General features: G+C 50.2%; 1 protein-coding gene across 1 annotated transcript in view; it reads right to left on the bottom strand.

The window, feature by feature from the left end:
- Window positions 1-1,258: 1,258 nt before the first annotated feature.
- The window catches only part of Adgra1 (adhesion G protein-coupled receptor A1), a 40,318-nt gene continuing 19,440 nt past the window's right edge, over window positions 1,259-22,136 (bottom strand). The window contains exons 7-8 of the mRNA XM_050137318.1: window positions 5,039-5,137; window positions 1,259-4,141 (exon numbers count right to left, since the gene is read on the bottom strand). Coding sequence (XP_049993275.1) covers window positions 2,917-4,141; window positions 5,039-5,137 — 1,324 coding nt within the window. The 3' untranslated portion in view covers window positions 1,259-2,916. The remainder of the gene's footprint in view (window positions 4,142-5,038; window positions 5,138-22,136) is intronic.

Raw genomic sequence — 22,136 nt, 5'->3', positions numbered from 1 at the left:
AAATTCTAACAATGCCATGGAGGAGTAAGTGTAATTGGGGGCGGGGAGCTTCCCTGAGGGCTGTGGTCCTTGCAGAGGGCTCTGAGGATCTCAGAGCCTACCCAGAAACACTGAGAGTCAGGGGACAGGGGATAGGACTTGGAAGATTGCCTATAGTGCAGCCAATGTTAGGAACATCTTTCCCAGGCACTACCTGGGACTACCTGCTCTGCAGAAGAATTCATCCATAGGTCCCCATCCAAGGCTGCTCCCAGACTCCACATCCCTGACATCGTATCCTCTGAGCTGACTTTCCTTTGAAGACAGGGTCCAGAGTCTTCCTTGTTTCCCCATGTTTCAGTCTCGTCTGCTTGTTTTAGGCAGCTGGAAGGTGGATATCATCTCATCTTCTTTCTGGTAGCTTAAGAGACCTCTCAGGTGTCCAAAGCCCCCGCAGAGGTGACTCATTCCTAGATCTGAGAGGTGTCCTCGATCTGCCTAGGCAGATGTGAGATTGTCTGGCTGTGGAGTACACCCCTGGGAGACACAGCGGCACTGCTGGTCTCCAGGCATGCAGAGCCTCCGTAGCTAGAATCACCGCAGAGGTGATTGAAGTTGTGTTAACATCTCTGAGTGCCGAGCTTTTAACCTTTTGAAATACTTAGCAGTGCAGGGGGCCAGGGTGAGGGGTGAGGGGTGTCTCATGCTACCTTTGTGAAGAGCGCACGGGCAGATACACACATGCACACTTGATACAGATGGACATGCGGCATGACTCTGACAAACACCCACTCACAACCCACACACTCCACACACAGATGTGCATCCACACACTAACGTGCACACTCACAGCACAGCCACCTACACGTCGGCCATGTGCATTCTTATGAAAGAGGGAAGGGTCATGGCAGAGGAAGCCGGCGAGGCTGGCATAGACAAGTGAGGTTGCTGAGGAGTCGAGGGCTCCAAGAGGCAGCAGCAACGCTACAAATCACTACACTCCCCCAGCAGGACATAACTGGAGTCTGCTGCAGCGTTGGTCCAAGTGGACTCATGACTCTATGTCAATGTTGAAGCAGAGTAAGGTTCAATATTTAATGCTGAATTTCTTTGCTTGAATGAAGAGGTGTCTCTGTTCTCCCAGAACATGGAAGAAAAAAATGTGAGGGGCAAGCCCAGGGGAGCAGCCTGGATGGCATCCCAGCCTCCCCCGCGCTGTTCATCCCTGTTAAGACTGAGAAACACACACGAAGGCTATTGACCAGCCTGACCAAGGACAAACAATGTAAAACGCTGTATTTTCCTCTGGATGGTCTGAATCTACAGTGCACACACAGCCTGGTGGGTTCTGCACGCTTCAGCTATAGGCGCAGGTGAAGAAGCCCGGGAGTGAAAGGAGCTGAAACAGCCTGGTGGTCCCCGGCTCCCCACCTGAAGGATGGGTGCAGAATGTTTGCACAGAGGAGCTTGTAAATGTCCTATCTGTCTGCCAGTCTCCTTACTCAGATACTGAGTGTCTGCCTCTAGGTGGCACTGCCCACAGGTGCAGAATGTGCTGCCTCCAATGCTCTAGGAACTTACCCGGGCCCTGTTCTCTGAGGAGGTTGTCAGCAAGGCTATGCTCTGTGATACAAATCACAGAGACTCATTTACATCTGTAAAGGAACCCAGGGCTCAGGGCTATGAAGCGCACTAATTATTTGTGGGTGCATATGAACACCAGTATGTCTATATGTGGGCATTGAGTATGTATGCATGTGTGTGGTGGTATGCCGGCATGTGCACGTGCATGTATGTGATGAGCAGGTGTGTGGATGCACATGTCTGTGGTGTGCATTGTGTAACTGTAAATGTGTATAAGCGTGTGTGTTTACACACATGTAGTGTACATATGTGTGTGCATATGTGCTGTGTGTATGCATGTGTGTATGTGTGTGTGTATGTGTATCATATGGATCACAAATTGGGAAGAGAAAGATAGAAAGGAAAGGTGGACAGTCTCATAGGTTGGTATCTCTGGACATATGAGCTCTCACCTCTGTAAAGGCCTCCCCTAGGACGAGACATCTGATTTTACAAAAGGATCATTGTTGATGTCTATTCTTTAAGGTGGGGCTTTGTACCCAAAATGTTCATGAAAATGACAAAAACGGAAAGGCAGCTTTCGTCTGTGATGACCATCACAGCCCGGTCGACCCCTCCTTGTGGGACAGACAACTTGATTACTACTTGTTCTCATTAGAAGAGAATCCAGTCTGATGGTTGCTGACTTTCAAAGCTAGGTCTCCATTAAAAAGTGGGCATCTTTTAAAAGCATAGGCTCAGAGAGACCGAGGCCAGCTCTCTGAAGGCCACAGCCATTGGCTGTTTCCTCCCCCCATAGCTCCACAGCAGGCCCGTTCTTAGCACCCAGAATGCCCTCAGGCTATCAGTCCAGGGCCACGTCCCATATGGGTGCAGGTGTGGGCAGGCAGAAATGTTAGGTGGTTCCGGTGAAGATGCAGATGTGAGGTAACACTAGGATGGCAGGGGACAGGAAACTGCCCAGTGTGAGTGTGCTCTGGAGAACCACTGCTGTGGTCCCTAGAGTAAAACCTAACACACATGTACCAAAGGTGGGAACATCAGGTGGAGTCTCTGCGGAGGTCTCCCAGCAGGAAGGGAAGGTGCTGTGAACAGAGAGCAGGTGATAAGCTGATGGAGAGCCACCTCCCACCTTGGAGCCAGCGGAGGTGGCTGTGGCCCAGTGTTCTCCAGATGGGTTCTGTCACAATAAAACAGATCATGGCTGAGGGGTGTGAACCACTCCTGAACCGCTTGGTCATTTGATGACCCTCCCAGCCCACTAACCTCACCTAGCAGAGTGCCACTCTCTGCTTTGAAGCTCCTCCAGGGACACATGGTGGCAATGGTGAGGGACTTGTGTTCCCAACCTGGTTACACTGTAGTTTCATTTTTCCAGGGTCCTGTTCGGATGTTCCCTGTCCCATCAGTACCAAATGGCAGGCCTTCTCGGACATCACCCTGGAGCAGGCCATTCTGGCTGGGGCCCCCAAAAGGCAGGGACTGTGTCCTTCGTAGCATCTCCAAGTGGGCAGGGCCTGGGGAGAGCCGTGGGGGACAGCCATAGAGCCCAGGACTCGTATCTCCACCCTCAGGCTGACTGACCATGGGGAAAGGATCGGCCTGGGCACAGCAGGCCAGTGTATGCATCCCCACTGGGCCCTCAAGAGAGCTGGGAGGGCTGTCTGTGCGTGAACTGTGGGGGCTGCCATCCAGGCTGGAGGGGATGTGGTAGGCATACTCCCTCTCAGCTGCAGCTGCCTGGTGCCTGCTGAAGTAGTGGGGCTTAGTTCTGCCCTTGAGGCACCTGTGCAGGTGAGGGTCGTGCAGGTGGGGGTCGTGCGGGAAGGTGTCCTCCCCGGCCATGTGCATGTGGGCCTCCTCCTCCATCAGCTGTTCACAGTGCATCTTGGCGCAGCAAGGGGTGGCAGGTGACAGACAGCTGACATGGCCCTGGGCAGCCTGCAGATTTGTCATCTTGCAGTGGCCGGCTGGTGGATGGCCAAAGCCTCTGAGTTTTCCAGGGCACGGTGAGTCCTGCAGGCAGGCTGTATGCCCCAGGGCATCCCCGTTGGCATCGAGTGCAGGGTGGGCATTGGGCTTGGTGGTGGAGGTATCTCCCCGAGACGGGCAACATGACCACCAGCACTGCCACACATCCTCCCGCTTGGCGCAGTGATGGATAAGGACAAAGAGTCCCAGGGTCACACAGAAGGCGCCGTACAGACAGCTGAAGATCATGTCCAGGAAGTGGCCCTGAGACACGGCCAGGGCCCCAAAGGTCCACGTGGCTGTGAACAGGAACAGCGTGAAGGCGGCAGCACGCAGCTGGGCTTTGAAGGAATGCTCGTTCTGCAGCTGTGAGGCAGCCAGGGCATCGCAGGCGGGTGGCGTACCAGGACGCATCCCATGGCGACGGCCGCTCTCTGGCACTGCCAGCCGCTGCTGCTCCTCGGTGCGCTCTCTGAGCTCATACCTGCGCTCTGGGTGACGCCGTAGTTGCACATAGGTGCAGAGGAAGTACACACAGGTGACCAGGGCGATGAAGGCAGCAGGTCCATAGAACGCACCTAAGCTGGGCTCCCAGGCCATCCAGCAGCTGCAGGGAGAAGCAGGTAAGTGTGGCATGTAGCTCGAGTGCTTGCCTCCCCACCACATGTCCCCCCACTCATCAGGACTAAATGGGGTTTCCTACAAGGGAGTATTTTACTTGTGGTAAGGAAACAGATGACACCGGAGACTGGTCAGTCCTGAGGTTTGGGTTGATGGGGACAGAGCTGCAGTCTAGATGAGTGTTCGGAGCCAGCTGCTTGGTTAACTCTGTGTGCTAGTCCTCAGGAGGTGGGTGGGGATGGGACGGGGCAGGCCTGGGGTGGATGGGGCAAGGAGGACCGCTGAGGGTCAGGAAACTGTCCTGGGTAAGAAGGGAGTGGGCAGAGGCAGGTTCTGATGGGCAGCACATGAGGCAAGCGTGGTTTGAGTGAGGGTCAGACATCCTGGGGTCCCGAGGTCCTGAGGTACTGAGAAGGATGAAGGTGCCACTAGGGCTTTGGGCACCTGTGGGGTTGGGAGTGGGTTTGTCTTTTCTCCAGGGGTGTGTCATGCTTGGCTGACCTTCTATTATCTGGTCCCGGGCTATAGAAAAGGCAGGCCTTTGGTGTCTAAGGAAATAGAGTCAGTGGGCCGCTGAGTGTGTTGGGAGAAGAGTACTGGGACAAGGGGGCTCTGCTTCCACAGAGTCTGGGGAGACATGATCCTGAGTGATCTTCTGGGGCCCCAGGCTTTCTGTTCCTCTCAAGGGCTTGCCTTTTTACAGGTGCCTTGGAGGAGAGTCACTAACAAAGGTTGATTATGACAGGTGTCTGTGGGGCACCTTCCCTGCCCTCCCCGGGCCTGGATGCTAAGTCGACAAATTCCTCAAGTTTCTGGGATGACCCCAGGAGGAGCTGGGCAGCGCCCCCAACTTTTCAAGGGCTCACAAGTCGGAAGTACTCACTATGCCACGTCCTCATCCTCGGTCCCATAATTTCTGATGTTTGTGGCAGCTGTGACCCCACAGATGATGAAAGGGACCCCTCCGCTGATGAGGTAGAACCTGCCAGAGATCAGAAGGCTGACTTTCCAGGAATGCCCCAAAGTCTCCTAGAGAAATGAGGACATTCTCCTCCCCCCTCCCTGATGCAAAAGGGAGGCGGCTGGATTCCAGGGCCTTGCCACCCTTTGGTATAGACAAACACATGTCCTGCAGGGGAGCCTGCTCTCCTCCCACTTGGTTCTGGCTGGCAGGGGCTCACCGTGAATCTGCAGACTCAGTGGGACCTTGTGGAGCCTGGGCTGGGAGCAGGATAGATATGAAGAGGTACATACAGTATATCCGCAGGGGAAGGAGGGTGTTGAGTGTGGCATCACTATCCTAAAGTGGTATCCTGAGTCGTGGCCCAGCTAGATTCCCTTTGGATCTGTCTTTAGCCAGAGCCCTGCTCAGACCCCTCCCCTCCCTGTCAGCAGTGCCCAGCAATCAGTGGGCCAGTGTATTGTTAGACGTAGTTTTAGGGTGAGGAGCCTAGCTCACCTAGCCCTCTGTGGCAGTTGGGAGAGTTGCTCACCTTTGAGCCATCCCCGGAGAGACAGCTGATTATGGATTGACCTCCCCTCCATGGGCCTCGGATGATAGCTTCACTGAGGGTGATTCAGTGCTCAGCCCCCTGGATACCTCCTATCTGAGTCCAGCCCCACTGAGCATGTGTGTCCTAGGCCTGGCCTGTGCACACACCGAATCTGACATACCAGGCATGACTGAGCACTTCCCACTATGCTGAGCCATGGTGAGGCCACCTCAGGGGACAGCTCCGAGAGGATTCCCATGAGAAAGTGGCAGCTATGACAGACACCCTGAGCAGACAGTGTGGCACAAGTTTGAGGACAGCCTGGGTGGCCTAGCAGGTAGGTCCCAAGTAGGCTGGTGCTACATGGAGATACCGTGTCTGAAAACAGACAAAACAGAACAGGTTTAGTGGAGATGCTCTCTCGGAAAGGAATAAAAACAGTTTGTGCTTGGGTGAATTACACTTGAAGGAGGGTCACATGATGGTCCTCAGGGTAGCGGGATGCTGCGCTGAAGGAAGCTGGTCATCAGGAAGGAAGAATACAAGGAAGGCTGAGATGAGAGTAGCTAGAATAGATTTGCTTTCTCGCTAACTTCTTCAAAATACAGATGAGTGTTAAAACAGAGAAGTCTGGCACGTCGTGAGTTCATGAATAACACTGGGGAGTAATGCATGTGGCATTTGCGACATAAGAGATGAGATGGAGGAGGTTCTTGAGTTACCGGATATCTCTCGATGTTTTATGTGATGTGGTACAACTTTATTTACTTGGATTGTGAGTAGATTGGGCATTTTGATCTCTGAGGAGGCTGCAAGATGCTAAGAGAGAAAAGCTAACTAATATATTAATTTGAAATAAAAATATTATAACAACACAAGAGCAGGAATAAAAGGAGGAATGGAAGAACAGAAGCCACACCAAAACAACATCCCAAAAGAGGCAGAAAAAGAGAATAAAATGGAGACAATCTAACCAAGAGAAAAGCCAGTTATGTTTTAACAGTCTAAATATTCCACTTCAAGGCAGAGATTGTCAGAATAGAGAAAAAAGAAAGACCCAGCTGGGGATAGTATAGAGTAGAGGAGATGGGGTGGGGCTGGAAGTGGACCTATAGGAGGAGTCTCAGCCTCTGTAAGTCATGGGTTCTCAATCTGCGGGTTGGGATGCATTTGGGGTTGAATGAACCTTCCTCAGGGGTTGCATATCAGATATTTACGTTAGTAGCAGAATTACAGCTTTGAGCAAAAAAAATAATTTTTTGCTATGTGGGGAACTGTGGTAAAGGGTCATGGCGTTAGGAAGGTTGAGAACCACTGCTGTAAGCCAAGGAAGCCAGGCCAGCAGCGGGAGGGAAATCAGGCTCAGGCAAGATGGAAGTAACACAGGCTACGGTAAGACGTGACATTTGCATTTGCCAGGGAGGCAGCACAGCTGAGGCAACTGAGGGTTCAAGACACCAGAAGGAATGTTGTCGGGCTGAGGGGAGAAGTAGAAGTTCCCAAATTATAGGTGGTATTCAAGTCCCCTCTCTCAGCATGAGATAGAACAACTAGCCAAAAATCAACGAGGAAACAGAGGCCATTAGCACATCATTTGAGGAAGTTGACCCCAAGGCTCCTTGTAACACATCTCACCCTACAGTGCCACCAGTGTCACCCAGCGCCGGTGATGGTAGCTTGTTCACCATGACATCAGTGACATTTGCACATTATTCTCCAGAACGTGTGTGTGACTTGTTCATGCAGAGGCGAGCAGCACTCACATCTTTGTTCAGTGCATGTAGCCCCTGCACCGTGGCAATCCAAGCACTCACACATCTCCTCCCAGTGTGTGTGTGTTTCACCATGTCAAACATGGCATCTCCACATTCTCCTCTGCTGTGTGTGTCCTGTCAACCATGGAATCCCTGCATCCTCCTCCAGAGCCTGCGGCATGTTCACCATGAAAACTGGCACCTGCAGGAAGCATCCATTTTTCCACTGTGCATGTACTGATGATCACCATGACAACAGTGGCATCCTGTTCCATTGTATGTGGTCTGTTCATCATGTTAATAATGGCATTCATATACCCTCCTTCACTGTGTATGTGGCCTTTTCACCATGGCAACTGTGGTATCTACACATCCCTCTTCCCTGTGTGTGGCTTCTTCACCATGACAACATTGGTACCCTATAAGCACTCCTTCATTGCGTGTAGCAACAATAACATTCTTCAGTGTGTTTGGGCCCTTCAATGGGTACATGCCACGAAAGACTCAAACATTCAGAAGATTTGAGATCATGCGGAGCATATTCTAGGACCACATAAAAATTAGAAGAGACATTTATAACAATATTATAACCAAGATACCACAGACACTGTGGACTTAACAATACACTTATAAATCATTCATGGGGCAGGGAAGAAATCAGAAATTAAATAATACCAAAGAAAATACAACATACCGAAATTTCTTGGCAGCAGATACAGCAGGGCTGAACAGAAAATTTCTAGTTTCCAATCTTCCATTAGGAAGAAGAGAAAGGTCTAAAACTTAGTGATCTAAACCAACAAGGTAGAAAAACAAAAGCTTAAGTCAGGCCCAAGGTAGTCACGTGATGAAGATGATAAAGATCAGAGAAAAAGTTGGAAACTTGCTCCTCCACAGCAAAAATCAATGAAGCTACAAACGCTCAGACTGAGTAAAGAGAGACGGGCTGGCAGGACGGCACAGTTTGCCAAAGGACCTTGCCTTGCAAGCACAAGTTGATCTCTAGAACCCGAATAAAGGTGGACGGAAAGAACCAATTCCTCTGACCTCCGCACACATACCACAGCTTGTATATCCCTCACACACACTATGAACACACAATAATGATAAACTAATTACAAAGATTGTTTGAGAAGATTAATTCTCAATCTTAAGGAATAGTTATTGTTATGCACCCTGCAGATGCACTGCAAGAACCAAAGGGGTATATAGTGAATAACTGTATGCCAACAGATTCAGTAACTTTGAGGAAATGGATATATTCCTTGGGAAAAACCTAAAACAAAAAACATTAGAAAAGCTTGTTGGAGTTGATACCTGAAGGCAAATGGAAAATCAATTCTCTCCAACAGAGTGTCACTGGGTTTATCAACTACACTCCAGGTAGGTCCCTTGCCCCAAAATAAATTGTTGATCCACACAAAACTCTTTTTTTTGTGAACTTTTTGTTTTGTTTGGCATTTTTCCAGTCATATTGGTTTTTTTCATTGTTTGTTTTGATTTTCATTTTGTGTCTTTTTTTCTGAGAAAGAGAGAGCGAGAGAACACAAAGTTTGGTGTGTAGGGAGGTAGGAAGAGAATCTGGGAGAAGTGGGGAGGGAGAAATTATTATCAAAATTTATTTCACAAAGAAAAGAAAGTCTTGTTGGGCTTGATGGCACAGTCTCCTCTGGGAGGCAGAGAGGAAGATCTCTGAAAGTTCAAGGTTAGCCTGGACGATATAGCAAGACTTTGCCTCAAGAAGCCAAAATACAACTCTTTCAACCAACCAACCAACCAGTTAATCAACCAACCTACCAATCAACCAATTAACCAACCAACCAACCAACCAATTAATCAACCAACCAACCAACCAACCAACCAACCAACCAACCAACTAAAACAAAATAAAACAAACTTAATTGTGCTCTGTCTAATAATAAAAAATAAAATGGGCTTTAGCATCTGTACACTCAATGAGTTTGCTTGTAGAGTATTATACAGATTATTCAGATGGCAAAGTAGGGGGGATGGGCAGGAAAATTTCCCTCAGATTTGAGGCCAGTGGGACCTAATGTCAAAACCAGACACAGACATTGAAGAGGTCAGCTATTTGCACCTGTAGAGCTTTGTAATTTAGCACTTTATGGAAGTAAGACTGATCTCAAAACTCTGGGCTGGGTTATTGTTCATACACAGTAGCAAAGTAGTTCGACTTATCAGCAGGTGGACAACAAGGTGCGTTCAGTCGCTGGATTCAGGGAAAGCATCCAGTGGAAATAGCATGTATTCATTCCCACACTCAGCCAGTCAGCAGAAGAAGGCACCTTTCTCGTCTTTAAAAGTCACCTGGGAACATCTAGCACCAGATGAGGCTGAAGAGCGATGTCTCTGTTTGTAGATGATGAGATGGTCTGCATGAGAAAGCCCGCAGTATCTACAGGATGAGCGTACATTTGCGACGGTGCAGGGTTCACACCGACACACATTTTTATATTTGAGTGAAGACAGAGGCTGCTGAGAAGTAAAATAGAGATGCCATTAAATGGCATAAATGCGTCCCAGTCACAGCCCCCAGAAGATTTTCTTCTTGTAAAAGTGAAAAGTTGAAAAAAAAAAATGGAAAAAATGCCTTTAATCCTAGTACTCAAGAGGCAGAGGCAGGCGGATATCTGTGAGTTTGAGGCTAGCCTGGTCTACAGAGCAAGTTCCAGGCCTACAAGCCAGGGCTACACAGAGAAACCCTGTCTAGAAAAACCAAAAACCAAAAAAAAAAAAAAGTTGAAAAATTGATTCTAGAATTATCTGGGCGTGTAAATGATTAATTAGACTATTCAGATTCATCTGAAGGACCCAGAAGACTCCCTGGTCCCCCCAGATTCCTAACAAGCTGGATTTGTGTATCTGTCCCCATGGGAGGTGAATATAAAACATTGTGAGCCAAGCATGTCTGATTCCAAAGGCTGCCCCCTGCAGTGGGTTTCTTTTGCTTGCCTTTTTCTTTGTGGTGCTCTGACAGTAGCGTGCCTGCTATCACGTGTTCTACCACAGAGCTGCACTCCATCCTGGAGGGGTCTTATTCCTCCCAGGACCCAACCAGGCAGAGTCAGTGTGTGGTGGAGACATCTGCCCACAGAGATGCCTAGGGCCAGACATGAGATCACTTTCGGGACTCGGCTGTGAAAGTTGTCAAACCCGAAGCAGAACGAGTACAAAGGAGCGAGTAGATAAATCATAGTGACGGGTGATTAAGAAGGGCTCACCGTGTGCCTGAAGTGAACAGCCGCCACAGCAGACCACTGGAAGCACAGCTTGCCACCCTGCCTCCAGGAGGACACACTCTAATGGGGATGTCCCCAGAGGCCCCTCAGACTCAGGCAGCAATCCCCTGTGGACTGATGGCTGAAGGTCATTTATTATACCCCATGGATACCACCCCCTTCCTTCTCTTGGTTGCCTCCTCCTTGAATACACTCATGGTTTGCCATGGTGGGCATAGCCTCCTGTAAACTTAAGTCTTCGTAGACTGGGCTCTGACGGCTACCTAGGTGGAGGGTCAAGTTCTTTGCCTGCATCTGCTTCAGGTCACTGAGCATGTGTGAGCGCTACTCACTTCACCGTAGGCCAGTTCTACACAGTGGGGAAGTCCTGCAAGCAGACACTGCCGGACAGTTCTGTTGTGCAGGCGAGGTCTGTGCACAGTTGGAAGAGCACAGAAGTAAGGCAGACAATGGATGGACAGGTGTGTGGGGGACGCGGAAGGGCTGGGTTGCTAGGAAGTGTAGCTAGACGTAGAAGGAGGGTGGGATGACTAGAGAGAGGATGGTCTATAGAGAGCGGATGGATGCACAGAGGGAGGGCAACAGCCTCTGAAGGATGACTGGACGATGCAGGGTAGCCCAGCTGGGGTGGGATAGGATGGGGCAGCTGGCTTTCAGCTTTGTACACTCGGGCAGGCTCTCAGGAGCTGTTGGGAGGAGGTGGAAGAAGGCCGCAGTCCTAGCAGGAAATGCCTCTGCAGTGGAATTCCCTAAGAGCACCTTTCGGAAACCACCTGCCATAGTTAGCAATCAGCCGTCAATCTAACACAAACCTGGAGTCAACAGGAAGAGGAAATCTCAATTGAAGATCTGCTTTGATCAGATTGGCCTGTGGCCACGTCTTTGAGGCTTGTTTGTTTTGAGACAGGATTTCTCGGTGTGGTGCTGGTGGCTGGCCTGAAACTAACCACGCAGGTCTGCCTAGCCTTGAACTCGCAAAACTCTGCCGACTTCAACTTCTGAGTGCTGGAATTAAAGGTCTGTTGCACCTGGTCAGAGGCATTTTTTTTAAATTGCTAATTGAGGAGGGCTCAGAGCACTGGGCACAATGTTGTGTCTAGGCAGGTGGGCCTGGAATGCGTAAGAAGGGTGGTTGTCACTCAGACTGAGCAAGTCAGTAAGCAGCTCTTCTTCTGTGGTCTCTGCTTCATTTCTCACCCCCAGGTGATGCTTTAGTTTCTCTTGATGATAGACTGTAACCTATAAGCCAAATAAACCCTTTCCTCCTCTGAACTGTTTTTGGTGAGTGTTCCCCACCCCCTCCAGACAGGATTTCTTTGTATATCTCTGATTGTCCTGGAACTTGCTCTGTAGACCAGGCTGGCCTCAAACTCAGAGAACCCCCCTACCTCTGCCTCCCAAACGCTGGGATTAAAGGTGTGTGCCATCGCAAGCCAGCTTTGTTTAGTGTTTTTAATAGTTCTTTTTTTTTTCTTTTTTCTTTTTTTTTTTTAGCTTCTGGGTCTTTTATTTTTTTTCCCCACTGCCGCCTCCCCTTTCCCTCCCCCTCCCCTCCCCCAATCAAGTCCCCCTCCCTCGTCAGCCCAAAGAGCAGTCAGGGTTCCCTGCCCTGTGGGAAGTCCAAGGGCCACCCACCTCTAGTAAGGTGAGCATCCACGAAACTGCCTAGGCTCCCACGAAACCAATAGGTACAGTAGGATCAAAAACCCATTGCCATTGTTCTTGAGGTCTCAGTAGTCCTCATTGTCCACTATGTTCAGCGAGACCGGTTTTAACCCAGGCTTTTTCAGACCCAGGCCAGTTGGCCTTGGTGAGTTCCCGACAGAGCCTCCCCCTTGTCTCAGTGTATGGGTGCACCCCTCGCGGTCTTGAGTTTAGTGTTTTATCACAGCAACCAAAAACAAAGAAGAAGACCACTAGATGGCAGGCACTCCTCTCTCACAGCAGCTCATTTGAAGCCATGTCCAGCTGGTACCTTGGGAAGGAGCTACGTGGGACTAGGTGGGAATTTGATCAGAATAGGGCTAACTGATCTCCCGCTGAACCCTGGTATGAGGTGCAGCAGGTGGGCTGACTTGGCCTTGTCCCATCTCTGAACCCATCAAAATCTCTGAGGCTTTGCAGTTTAGGGAACCTACCAGAGTCCACATGGTCTCTGCAGTCAGAAGGTACATCTAGAAAAACTCAGCTCCTCTAGTCACTAGTTCAGGCTAGACTCGGTTCCTCTAGCCACTAGTCCAGGCTAGACTCGGTTCCTCTAGTCACTAGTCCAGGCTAGACTCGGTTCCTCTAGTCACTAGTCCAGGCTAGACTCGGTTCCTCTAGCCACTAGTCCAGGCTAGACTCGGTTCCTCTAGTCACTAGTCTAGGCTAGACTCAGTTCCTCTAGTCACTAGTCCAGGCTAGACTCAGTTTCTCTAGCCACTAGTCCAGGCAAGACTCAGTTCCACAGACTTATTCTAGGCTGGGGGTCCCATCTATCTCTGACTCTGGCCTTTGTTCTCCTCTCATGGGTTTTTTTCCCCCTCCCCGGCCCCTGGGGTACCCTCCAGACCTTGCTTAAGTCCTTTCTCTTGAAAGAGTTGCCACTAGACACAGGCAACACTAACCATGCTATCCCACTTGGGGGCCGCCTGCTTCCTGGTCATTAACACTTAAAGCTTCAGGTGTTTTAGCTTCGTGTGGCTCCCAGGGAGATGGGAGACCAGTGGGACACCTGGGCCTCTTTCTCTCCATAGGCCTTCTGCCCCTGGCCCACACAGGGCGGCCTTAGCCCCATCGCCTAGAGACAGAATAGCCAACGTCTTTTCACAAAGGCCCTGCTCTTCTTGGGAAGAAGGTGTGTGTGTGTGTGTGTGTGTGTGTGTGTGTGTGTGTGTGTGAGACTTGATCAAAAAATGTCAGGATTTTTCTTAGGAAACAGGGAACCCTAAAGGTGGTGTTTTCAGCCTAATAACGAGGATCTCAGAGGCCCCTGAGCAGCATCCCTAAGAAGTCTATAGCCCCTCAAGGCTCAGCCCCTGACCCTTTCCAGATCTTCTCCCAGCACTTGTCCCGGCTGTACCCTAGCTGCTTTGCCTCACCCATGCCAAGTCTCCACCTCTACAGCCTTCCCATGCCCCACTGGAGAATCTGTGTGGCCACACCACTGTTCTGTCTGCAGAGATAGAGATGGCCTCACTGACCCCATAGCGAGACAGTGCCTCCACGCCAGGGCTGCTGGCGGGTGGGTGCTGGGTCTGTTATCACAGGACTCTCACACGTCTTAGTCAAATTAGTCATCAGTGCAGACTTGCCACTGGGACCGTGCAGCGGGTGTGGCTACGAAGGCTTTTTCTGTGGCTAAATGTGGGTCTGCACCATGCTAGAACATCAGGGCTAGGGAAGATGGTTTGCCAGGAAGCGGCCTAATTTGTGTGATGCTGTCACAGAGTGAGTCAAGCCACCCGTCGAATGAGGGGTCAAAGCAAGGCCAAAAGCTGGGACGTTGTTCTGGCTTTATGTGGGGGGAAATACACAAAAACTTCCAGATTATAATCTGTGGGAGCCCACGGTTTTGAATCTGCTCCATCTTGACTAAAGGTCAGAGTTCAAACCTATTCTTGCTTCTCAAGGATAAATAATAGGACGCTTGGCCAAAGGTGTGGCTACTGGGTGTCTTGCTACTCAAAGACCAGAAAACAGGATGTTTGACTTAGGGCGTGGTCACTAGGTGTTCTGAGAGGTGAGGAGGTAATTACACTCATTTGTCTCTTGTATCATGGGAAGGAAGGCTTTTTCCCTCTCCTTCTGATTGGGGTGTATAAGACTATGAGTAATAAATCTATTAGTGGGCAACTTGATGCTACCCTTGTTCGTAAGAGCAGTGGGAAAACTCCTGAGTGAACTGTGCATGGAGATCCACTCAAAACAGGTTCTGTCCAGAGCTTGCTGCTGGGTACTGGAGGTCAGTCTGTGCCTGGCTGTCTGGAGCCAGCAGACCCGATGTTATGCACAGGGACTCTCTGCTCTTTCTATGGCTGGTGGGGTACAGAAAGCCCTGGTTCTGAACATGGAAGCTGGGAGCCCATTTAGAATGGGAAGGCAGTCCCATTACCCATGTTGTCTGTAGGTTCCAGCTGCAAGGTACCCCTTGATATTGTAGACTCCTGGCAGCAATATGCCACAAGAACGATACGTTTGCTCTATTTGAGACCAACCTACGGTTTCCTTTATAGACACACACCCAGAGGAGCGGGAGAGAGATAGTGCCCCAGAGTCCCAGTTATTGGAGATTGGAAACTCTGCTTTGGTTCGCATCAGGGCCACTCAGTACTGTCCACCACTGCTTTTGCAGTGCCTGTAGAACTTATCCTGGAAAACTGGCTCTTCCTGTGTCCCCATGATCTGCTCAGAGGGGTGGCGCTATTCACAGTTACTGGCTTGGAAGGTTGCTCCTCCCCTCCAGAGTTCCAACTCCAAACCCTCACGTATCACAGCCACAACTTCAGTCTTTACTTCCTTCCGGGCTTGCCTGCAGTTACCGGATTTGGCCAGCAGAGGGCGTCAGAGCCCGCTGCAGATGCCTTTTGGCCCAGGCCATGGCTTTCCTTGCCTTTGCATCCATCACCTGCGCAGACGCTGGACTACTGTGGAGAGCTCCCTCCCTCACTGTCAGCTTCTGGGCCATGGACCTTTGCACCAGTGCCTGTCTTGTCCTCTTCCTGGGTACCCACCTGTCCTGACTGCTAGGAGAGCCTCATGAGTCACATTCTCTTCCCTGGGGTCTGATTCCTGGCTTGCTGTGAGGAGGCTCCAAGTGCATTCTCTTCTGGAACCTTCTCTTGTATTGTGCCCTGCTAGTACCACTATTTGATATGTGGAGTTTGCCTCTTAAGGAAGGCGTCTGTCTATCTTGAGTGTTTCAGCCCTGGCCCCAGGGCCCCTTCTGACTCTGGACTTCTTTGGAATCATCAGCCCACCAGACATAGCGCAGGTGCAGCTTGAATTATCTAGCTGGGGGGGGGGGGTGTCAGACCGTCTCCTTTCCTAGTGACAGCTTCCAAAATGGAAGGAGGAAGCAGGGTCTCAATGAAGCCCTAATCAGATCCCAGTATATCTAAAGAAGAAGGAGAGAGCCTCGGGGAAGGCTGACCTCCAGCTGTAACAGTTCAGGGTTATGGATAGGGAGGTGGGACCAGGAAGCCTGAGCATGTGGGGGGCAGTAGGGGCTGGACCAACTACAGCACCATACAGATCTGTCTTGCACAGTGAGACCCAATGGCGAGCCGTGTTGTGGACAGTTACATAATGGACCATAAAGAACAGCGTGCAGGAGAAAACCATGGTAAAAACAAAATAGCGAAATGATCCCAGGGTTCCCAGCTCAGGTTCAGTGTACGTAAACTTGGGTGGCAAACCACAGACAATGGGGCATTCTAAGGGCTAGACAGGCATGACAGCTCCTCACGGCTGCAGACCGCACAGCCCTGGGCTGCACTCATCTCTGTAAGAGCTCCTTTGTATGCTTGGGAGAAAAAGAAGGAGAAGAACCTAGGTAGTGGTGTGCTCTGTGGTATTTCTGTCAACTCGGCACAAGCTGGAGTCATTCTGGAAGGAACCTCAGTTGAGAGTGTCCCCATTAGACTGGCCTGTGGGCAAGCCTGCGGTGCATTTTCCTGATTGCTGATTGATGGGGCAGGAGTAGCTCACTATGGGCAGTGCCAACCCTGGCTTGTGGTCCAGAGTGCTATAGAGAAAGCAGGCTGAGCAAGTCATGAGGAAGAAGCCAGTAGGCAGCACTCCTCCAGGGCCTCTGCCCCAGTTCCTGCTTCCAGGTTCCATGTATTGGGTGTCTGCCCTGACTTCCCCAACGACAGGGTACAAGCTGTAAGCTGAAACCCTTTCCTCCCCAGGCTGCTTTGGGTCATGGTATGTTATCACAGCCATAGAAACTCTAACAAGGCAGCCCGCGTTCCTGCCCTTTCCAGTCGCGCCTTACTGCCGGTTGGAAATGGTGCACCTGTTGGAATAAATTTATCACTGGAATCCCGAGAAACTATGGAATAGGCTCAGACTCAGCCACACTCTCTGTTCCACACGAGCCCACCACTGACACGAACAGCAATTGTACAGCACACAGCGCACACTTGACATGCACATGTCATACAAACACAGGTCCACATATATGTATATAGAATATATATCTGTTTATGTATGCGCATACGGCTTCGACACATACAGATTTATATACTAAAGCTCTTGTGTACTCATTGATTGCGTACTTCTAAGAGGCAGCATCCCAGGTCACAAATACGCTAGGACGACAGCTAACAGATGAGCTGGGGGAGTGTGAGCAAGAGGCAGGCCCATGCCTGGGATGTAGTCCAGTGCTGTGACTGTGACAGCTATGGGGGGGGGGGGCTGAAGGCAGCCTGGATCCGGGTGGCCCTTAGCAATGCCTGTGAGAGATTTTCCTTTCATTTTAGAAAAGTCCCTTTGTTTTTACCTTATGTGTGTATGGGTGTTTTACCTACGGGATGTCAGTGAATCACATACATGCAGTGTGCCCTCAGAGGCCAGAAGAGGGCGCTAGACTCCTTGGGACTGGAATTATAGATGGTTGTTGGCCATCACGCGGGAGCTGGGAATTGAACTAACCAGTGCCCTTAACCAATGAACCACCTCTCTGGTCCCGGTGAGGAATTTTCTTAATTGGATTAATTGAAGCTGAATGTGGGTGGAGCCCTTTCTCATGGCTCAGGCCACGGACAGAGTGAAAAGGAAAGGGGGAGCACCCCTCCCTCTCTGTTTTCTAACTCTGGGTGCGATGCGGCCAGCCATCTCCAGCTTCTGCTGCTGTGCCTTTCCCACAGCGGAGGACTGGTCAGAAACAGGGAGTCATAACAACCCTTCTTCTCCAAGGGTAGTCAGGGCATTTTATCACAGCTATTGGGAAAGAAATGATGACATTTTGGCTCTGTCCTCTGGGACCTTCATGTCCCCAGGACACAGGATCCATGGAGAGATGGCTGGGAGGGATTTCTACTTGGCAAGAACTCAGAGAGGGAGTTTGAACTAAGGTGCGGATCCTCTCCCACCTACTTGCATAAGAAGGCTGACTCACGCTTCCACGCACCCCGAGGTGCATCCGACACACCAGTGATGGTGGAGGGAGATGCTTTAGGCAAGGAGAGGACCGGTGGAGACAAAGACATGGAGATCAGGGGTGGAGTGAGACCAGATGTCACCTGCCGATGGCACTGTGACATCTTACCATAATGAGACCTACAAAAATGTTAAGATGCTATTCCCTAGGACTTCCTACAGGTTGGAATAGGGGACCATTTTTGCATGAGGAGAGCATATATTGTTGGGTCAAGTCTGCTCAAGGATGTATTTCCCATGGGTGGACTCAAGGATTGCTCCTAGATATGGGTACCTGCCATGACTTGACCTGTCCACCAAGGTTCTGGGATCCTCTGTGTCCCCAGGGGGACACTGAGCAGGCTCTCACGGAGACGGTGAGTGGGCTCTTGGAAGCACCAGACAGCTCTTTCTGGTCCTCCTGCCCATTTGAAGACAATGAGAGTAGGTCAATACTGAGGCCCTTGGGCTATCTGCGTGAGGAGACACAGTATGGCCAGAGTCTGTGGGGATGAGAACGTGGGGCCCAAGACCCTGTAAGCCCAGCTGTGGCTGTGCACAGCCTTCCAGGTTGCTCTAACCTCACTTTCCTCGTTTGGAAATCTGGGCCAGGAAATTAACTCTAAGGCCTTTTTTTGGCCTGGCACACAAGGACCTGTGAGGAGAGGCTACGGAGGAATGCTTTATCGGGTGGACACTGGAGGATGGATTTCTGGTCCCATGTGAACATTGTGGGGAGTCTTGGTTCCACAAGGGGAGACTTCAAAGTAGATTGTGGGAAAGGCCTGTGCATGGAATCCCATTTGAGCTATGTGGTGGCACCTTAGATAGAACGTTTGGCTACACTGGGTCTCTCCGAATCAGTAGAGGCCCTGCATAGGTGGCACAGCATCTCTCAGCAGGTGGGTGGGCTATGCCCAATCCTGCTGTGCCCCTCAACCAGGCAACTCAGCTTTTTCTTAGGCTTCCCTCTCTACCTCTCACTTCCCTTCTCCCGGCATAACCTTCTCTTTATGTCTGCTTCATTCTGCCCCTATGCTAGGCCAGTTTAAGGTCACCCTCCCCTCAATAGCAAAGCCAGATTATCCTTGTCAGCGGCCCCTCCAGTTCCCTAACAAGACTCTGTGCTCCTGGGCTTCCCTGATGTTTCTCTTTGTTACTGATGGTTTCTTAACCCACCGAGGCTTGAGATAGGACGAAGGAAGGAATGCAATCTGCATTCAATCTCCAGTTGTGTTTGTGCCAGAGACTGCCATCAAGGCTCTGGGCCTACTGCATGATGTCTGGATGCTTCTGATCAGGGTCCTCAATGCCTGGTACCTTCTAGAGGCTGTAGTCCCCACTGAGCACACGACACAGCTCCACTCCCCACTCTCCCCTTTCCACTCCAACAGAGCAGGAAGTGGCTAGTCTGGGCACAGCCTAGACTTAGCTGGGAGGGAAGAGATGTGACATCTACTCTCAGCCCTGTTTTTCCCCTTCCCTGGCTGCAGAGCCACTGGGCACACATAGAATTTTCTGAACATGATAAAGGAGTGAGACTCGACTCTGGGTCATAGCAAAGATCTCTTTGCAGAGTCTGAGCAGCTAAAATGTCACCAGTACCTGTGACCAAGCCAGGAATTTCTTCATTCCAATCATCACTAAAAGAAAAGTCTCCACAAGTTTTCAGACAGTTTCTCCCATTTCCTAATGTCTAACAATCTGTGAAAATAAAACTGCATCCTTTTAAGTAACCAAAGACCAAGGAAGGAATACTGAGGAAAACCAGAAATGATTTGGAGATAAATGAACAACCACACACTATGCCTTGGGGACCTGGCAAAGCCACACACACACACACACACACACACACACACACACACACACACACAAAACCTACAGCTATGACAGAGCCATTTTAATGAAAGATGATGCCCCCAATTTCACATGGTTAGGAACTAGGAAGAGGGGCAAAACAAACCTGTCCACAGAAGAAAGGACAGAGCAGAGATGACAGAACAGAAAGCAAGATGGAAACAGTGGGCACCCCGAGGGACGCCTCTTTAGAATGCTTGACAAACTTGGCAAGCGTGTGCTCCACTGAAAGGAGGAAAAGGCCAAGGCTGGCCTGGAGTCATAGCCAGAAGAGTTAGCCAGACAGGAGAAAAGGAACGGCTCAGACTAGCACGGGAGGAGCAACTTTGTTGTTAGGCACCAATGACACAATCATTACATGCACACAACTCCACAACTCCTAGGACCTAACCAAAAAAAAACAAAAAACAAAAAAAACCTTTGAAGCTGATAAGAGAACTCATCATCAGAGCTATAGGAACAAGATCTGCACACAAATCCAGTTGTATCTCCATAGGCAAACACGGAGCAATTAGAAGTGAAAATTAAGAAGATCTTAATTCATAGTAACTTTTTTTTAATTTTTTGTTTTTTTGAGATAAGGTCTCACCCTGTCATCCCTGCTGGCTTGGAATGCACTACGTATCTCAAGTTGGTCTTGAGCTTTTGATAATTCAGGCTTTAGCCCCCCTGAGTTCTGGTAGTACAGGCATGAGCTACCACACCTAGTTATAGTAACGTTTAAAAGGAAAAATGCACTTAAGAAAACAGATGTGAACAAGGAGGCCCAAGGCTTCTGTGTTGTAAACTACAGGGGATTCTGGGGGAAGCTGAAGATTGCCGATTGCCATACATGGAAAGGTGGCTGTGTCTGTGGCATCGAAACCTCAGTCCCTCCTGTGACCATGATGGTGCTTCCTTACATGGTCTGCAGGTCACACCATTCCTCACTGCAGGCTGAACTGAAAAGACCGACCGACTGCCCAAGGCCAGTGCTAGGAGCTTGTGTGAGCACCTGACCTATCTTTTCGTGGGGTTTTGGTCTTCCATGGCTTGCCTCTGGGACACATGCTCCATGACTGAGCATCCACTTGCCTGGCCCCTGCCAGGACCCTGTTGGCAGGCAGCAGGGCTGGTTATGCCTTCTTCAAGGCACCCCACTGTTGAGGAAGAGACCTGGGTTGCTGCTTCTCCACATTCTCCACCTACCCAATGGCCATTCTCTGAGAGCTTGGCTAGCCACAGGTTTCTCAGTGTGCCCCTTAATCTTGTATGTGTGTGTGTGCACGTACACGCGCAAGTGCGCATGCGTGGTCACGTGCACATCTAGAGAGTGAGGGGAGATGAGACCAGGTGAATCACGATCTAAAGTCACAGAATCCCCACTGAGAGGCTAGTCTTTTTTGTTGTCATGGAAACTACCAATGTCGATGATGGTTGAAGAGCAAATTTTGGGTCAACCTTGGCAATGAGGCCCGCTCAGCTGGTCTCTTCTAGAACTCTGTGGATCCCTCCCTCTCCTTGAAACGACAGTAATACACACGTGGGGGCTCTAAGGAGTCAGAACCCTCACTCTGTCACCCAATGACACAGTCTGGATCGTACCCAGCACTCATACAGACAGGACTCATTGCCTAAGTCCTATGCATCTTCTAGGCTGGAGTTTCCTTCAGAGTCTCCCTGAGGCGGGTGTGTCTCCACCAAGTTGATCATGGAGTGTATTGAGATTACCGAGATTGCAGCGCCACCTCAAGGACAGGAAGGTTGCTAGAAATGTGGACAGTTCCAACAGTGTGTCCTGGGCTCTCCTGGAAGCCTCATCTTGAAAACCTGTGGGCTATGCTAGCATGGCCTTTGCTTGTGGGAGACAGAGCTCACTGGCTGTACCCATGGAATTTTACTGTTCTGCTGGTAGTGGCCCAGGGTCCAGTAAGAAGGGGTACGGGTGTTCTGTCCAGAAGTCAATTAAGCAGGACATACACCTGGTGGGCACTTTGGGGGTCCTTCCCTGGGACTGTGCAGTTCTTGGGACTCTAGAACCAATTTCAGTGAATGTTGCTATGCACTTTTGAGGTTGGGGACCAGGGCAGGATGCAAATTCAGAGAGATGTCCATTGTGAAGTCCCTTGTAGAGACACCTGAGTGAGATGTTGGATCAAGGAAGGCATGTTAGAGACTTCTGGTCCAGATATGGAGGATGTATCAGCCAGTGTTCTCTAGAGTAACAGAACCAATAGGATGCATGCCTGTGTGTATATATTTAAAGTTATTGCATTTGCTAAGAATATAAAAAGATTTGTTGCACTGACTCACATGATAGGGTCTAGGCAGTCCAACAATGGCTGTCTGCCTGCTAGAGAGACAGAGGAGCCCCCAGCTGCTTAGTTCAAGGGACTGGAAGCTTTAGAACAAGAGGGACCAGTGAGGCCCCTATCTGAGGCTGAAAACCTGAAAGCCCCCTGCAGAGTCACAGCTGTGATTACATTCAAAGGCTGAAGAAGATGGAGTCTGGT

Source organism: Alexandromys fortis, unplaced genomic scaffold (genome assembly GCF_014885135.2).
Source record: "Alexandromys fortis isolate MF-2015 unplaced genomic scaffold, M_Fortis_MF-2015_v1.1 scaffold_3, whole genome shotgun sequence".
Taxonomy (NCBI): domain Eukaryota; kingdom Metazoa; phylum Chordata; class Mammalia; order Rodentia; family Cricetidae; genus Alexandromys; species Alexandromys fortis.
The sequence above is the reverse complement of the archived record's forward strand: the minus strand, read 5'-3'. Positions and strand labels throughout refer to the sequence as shown.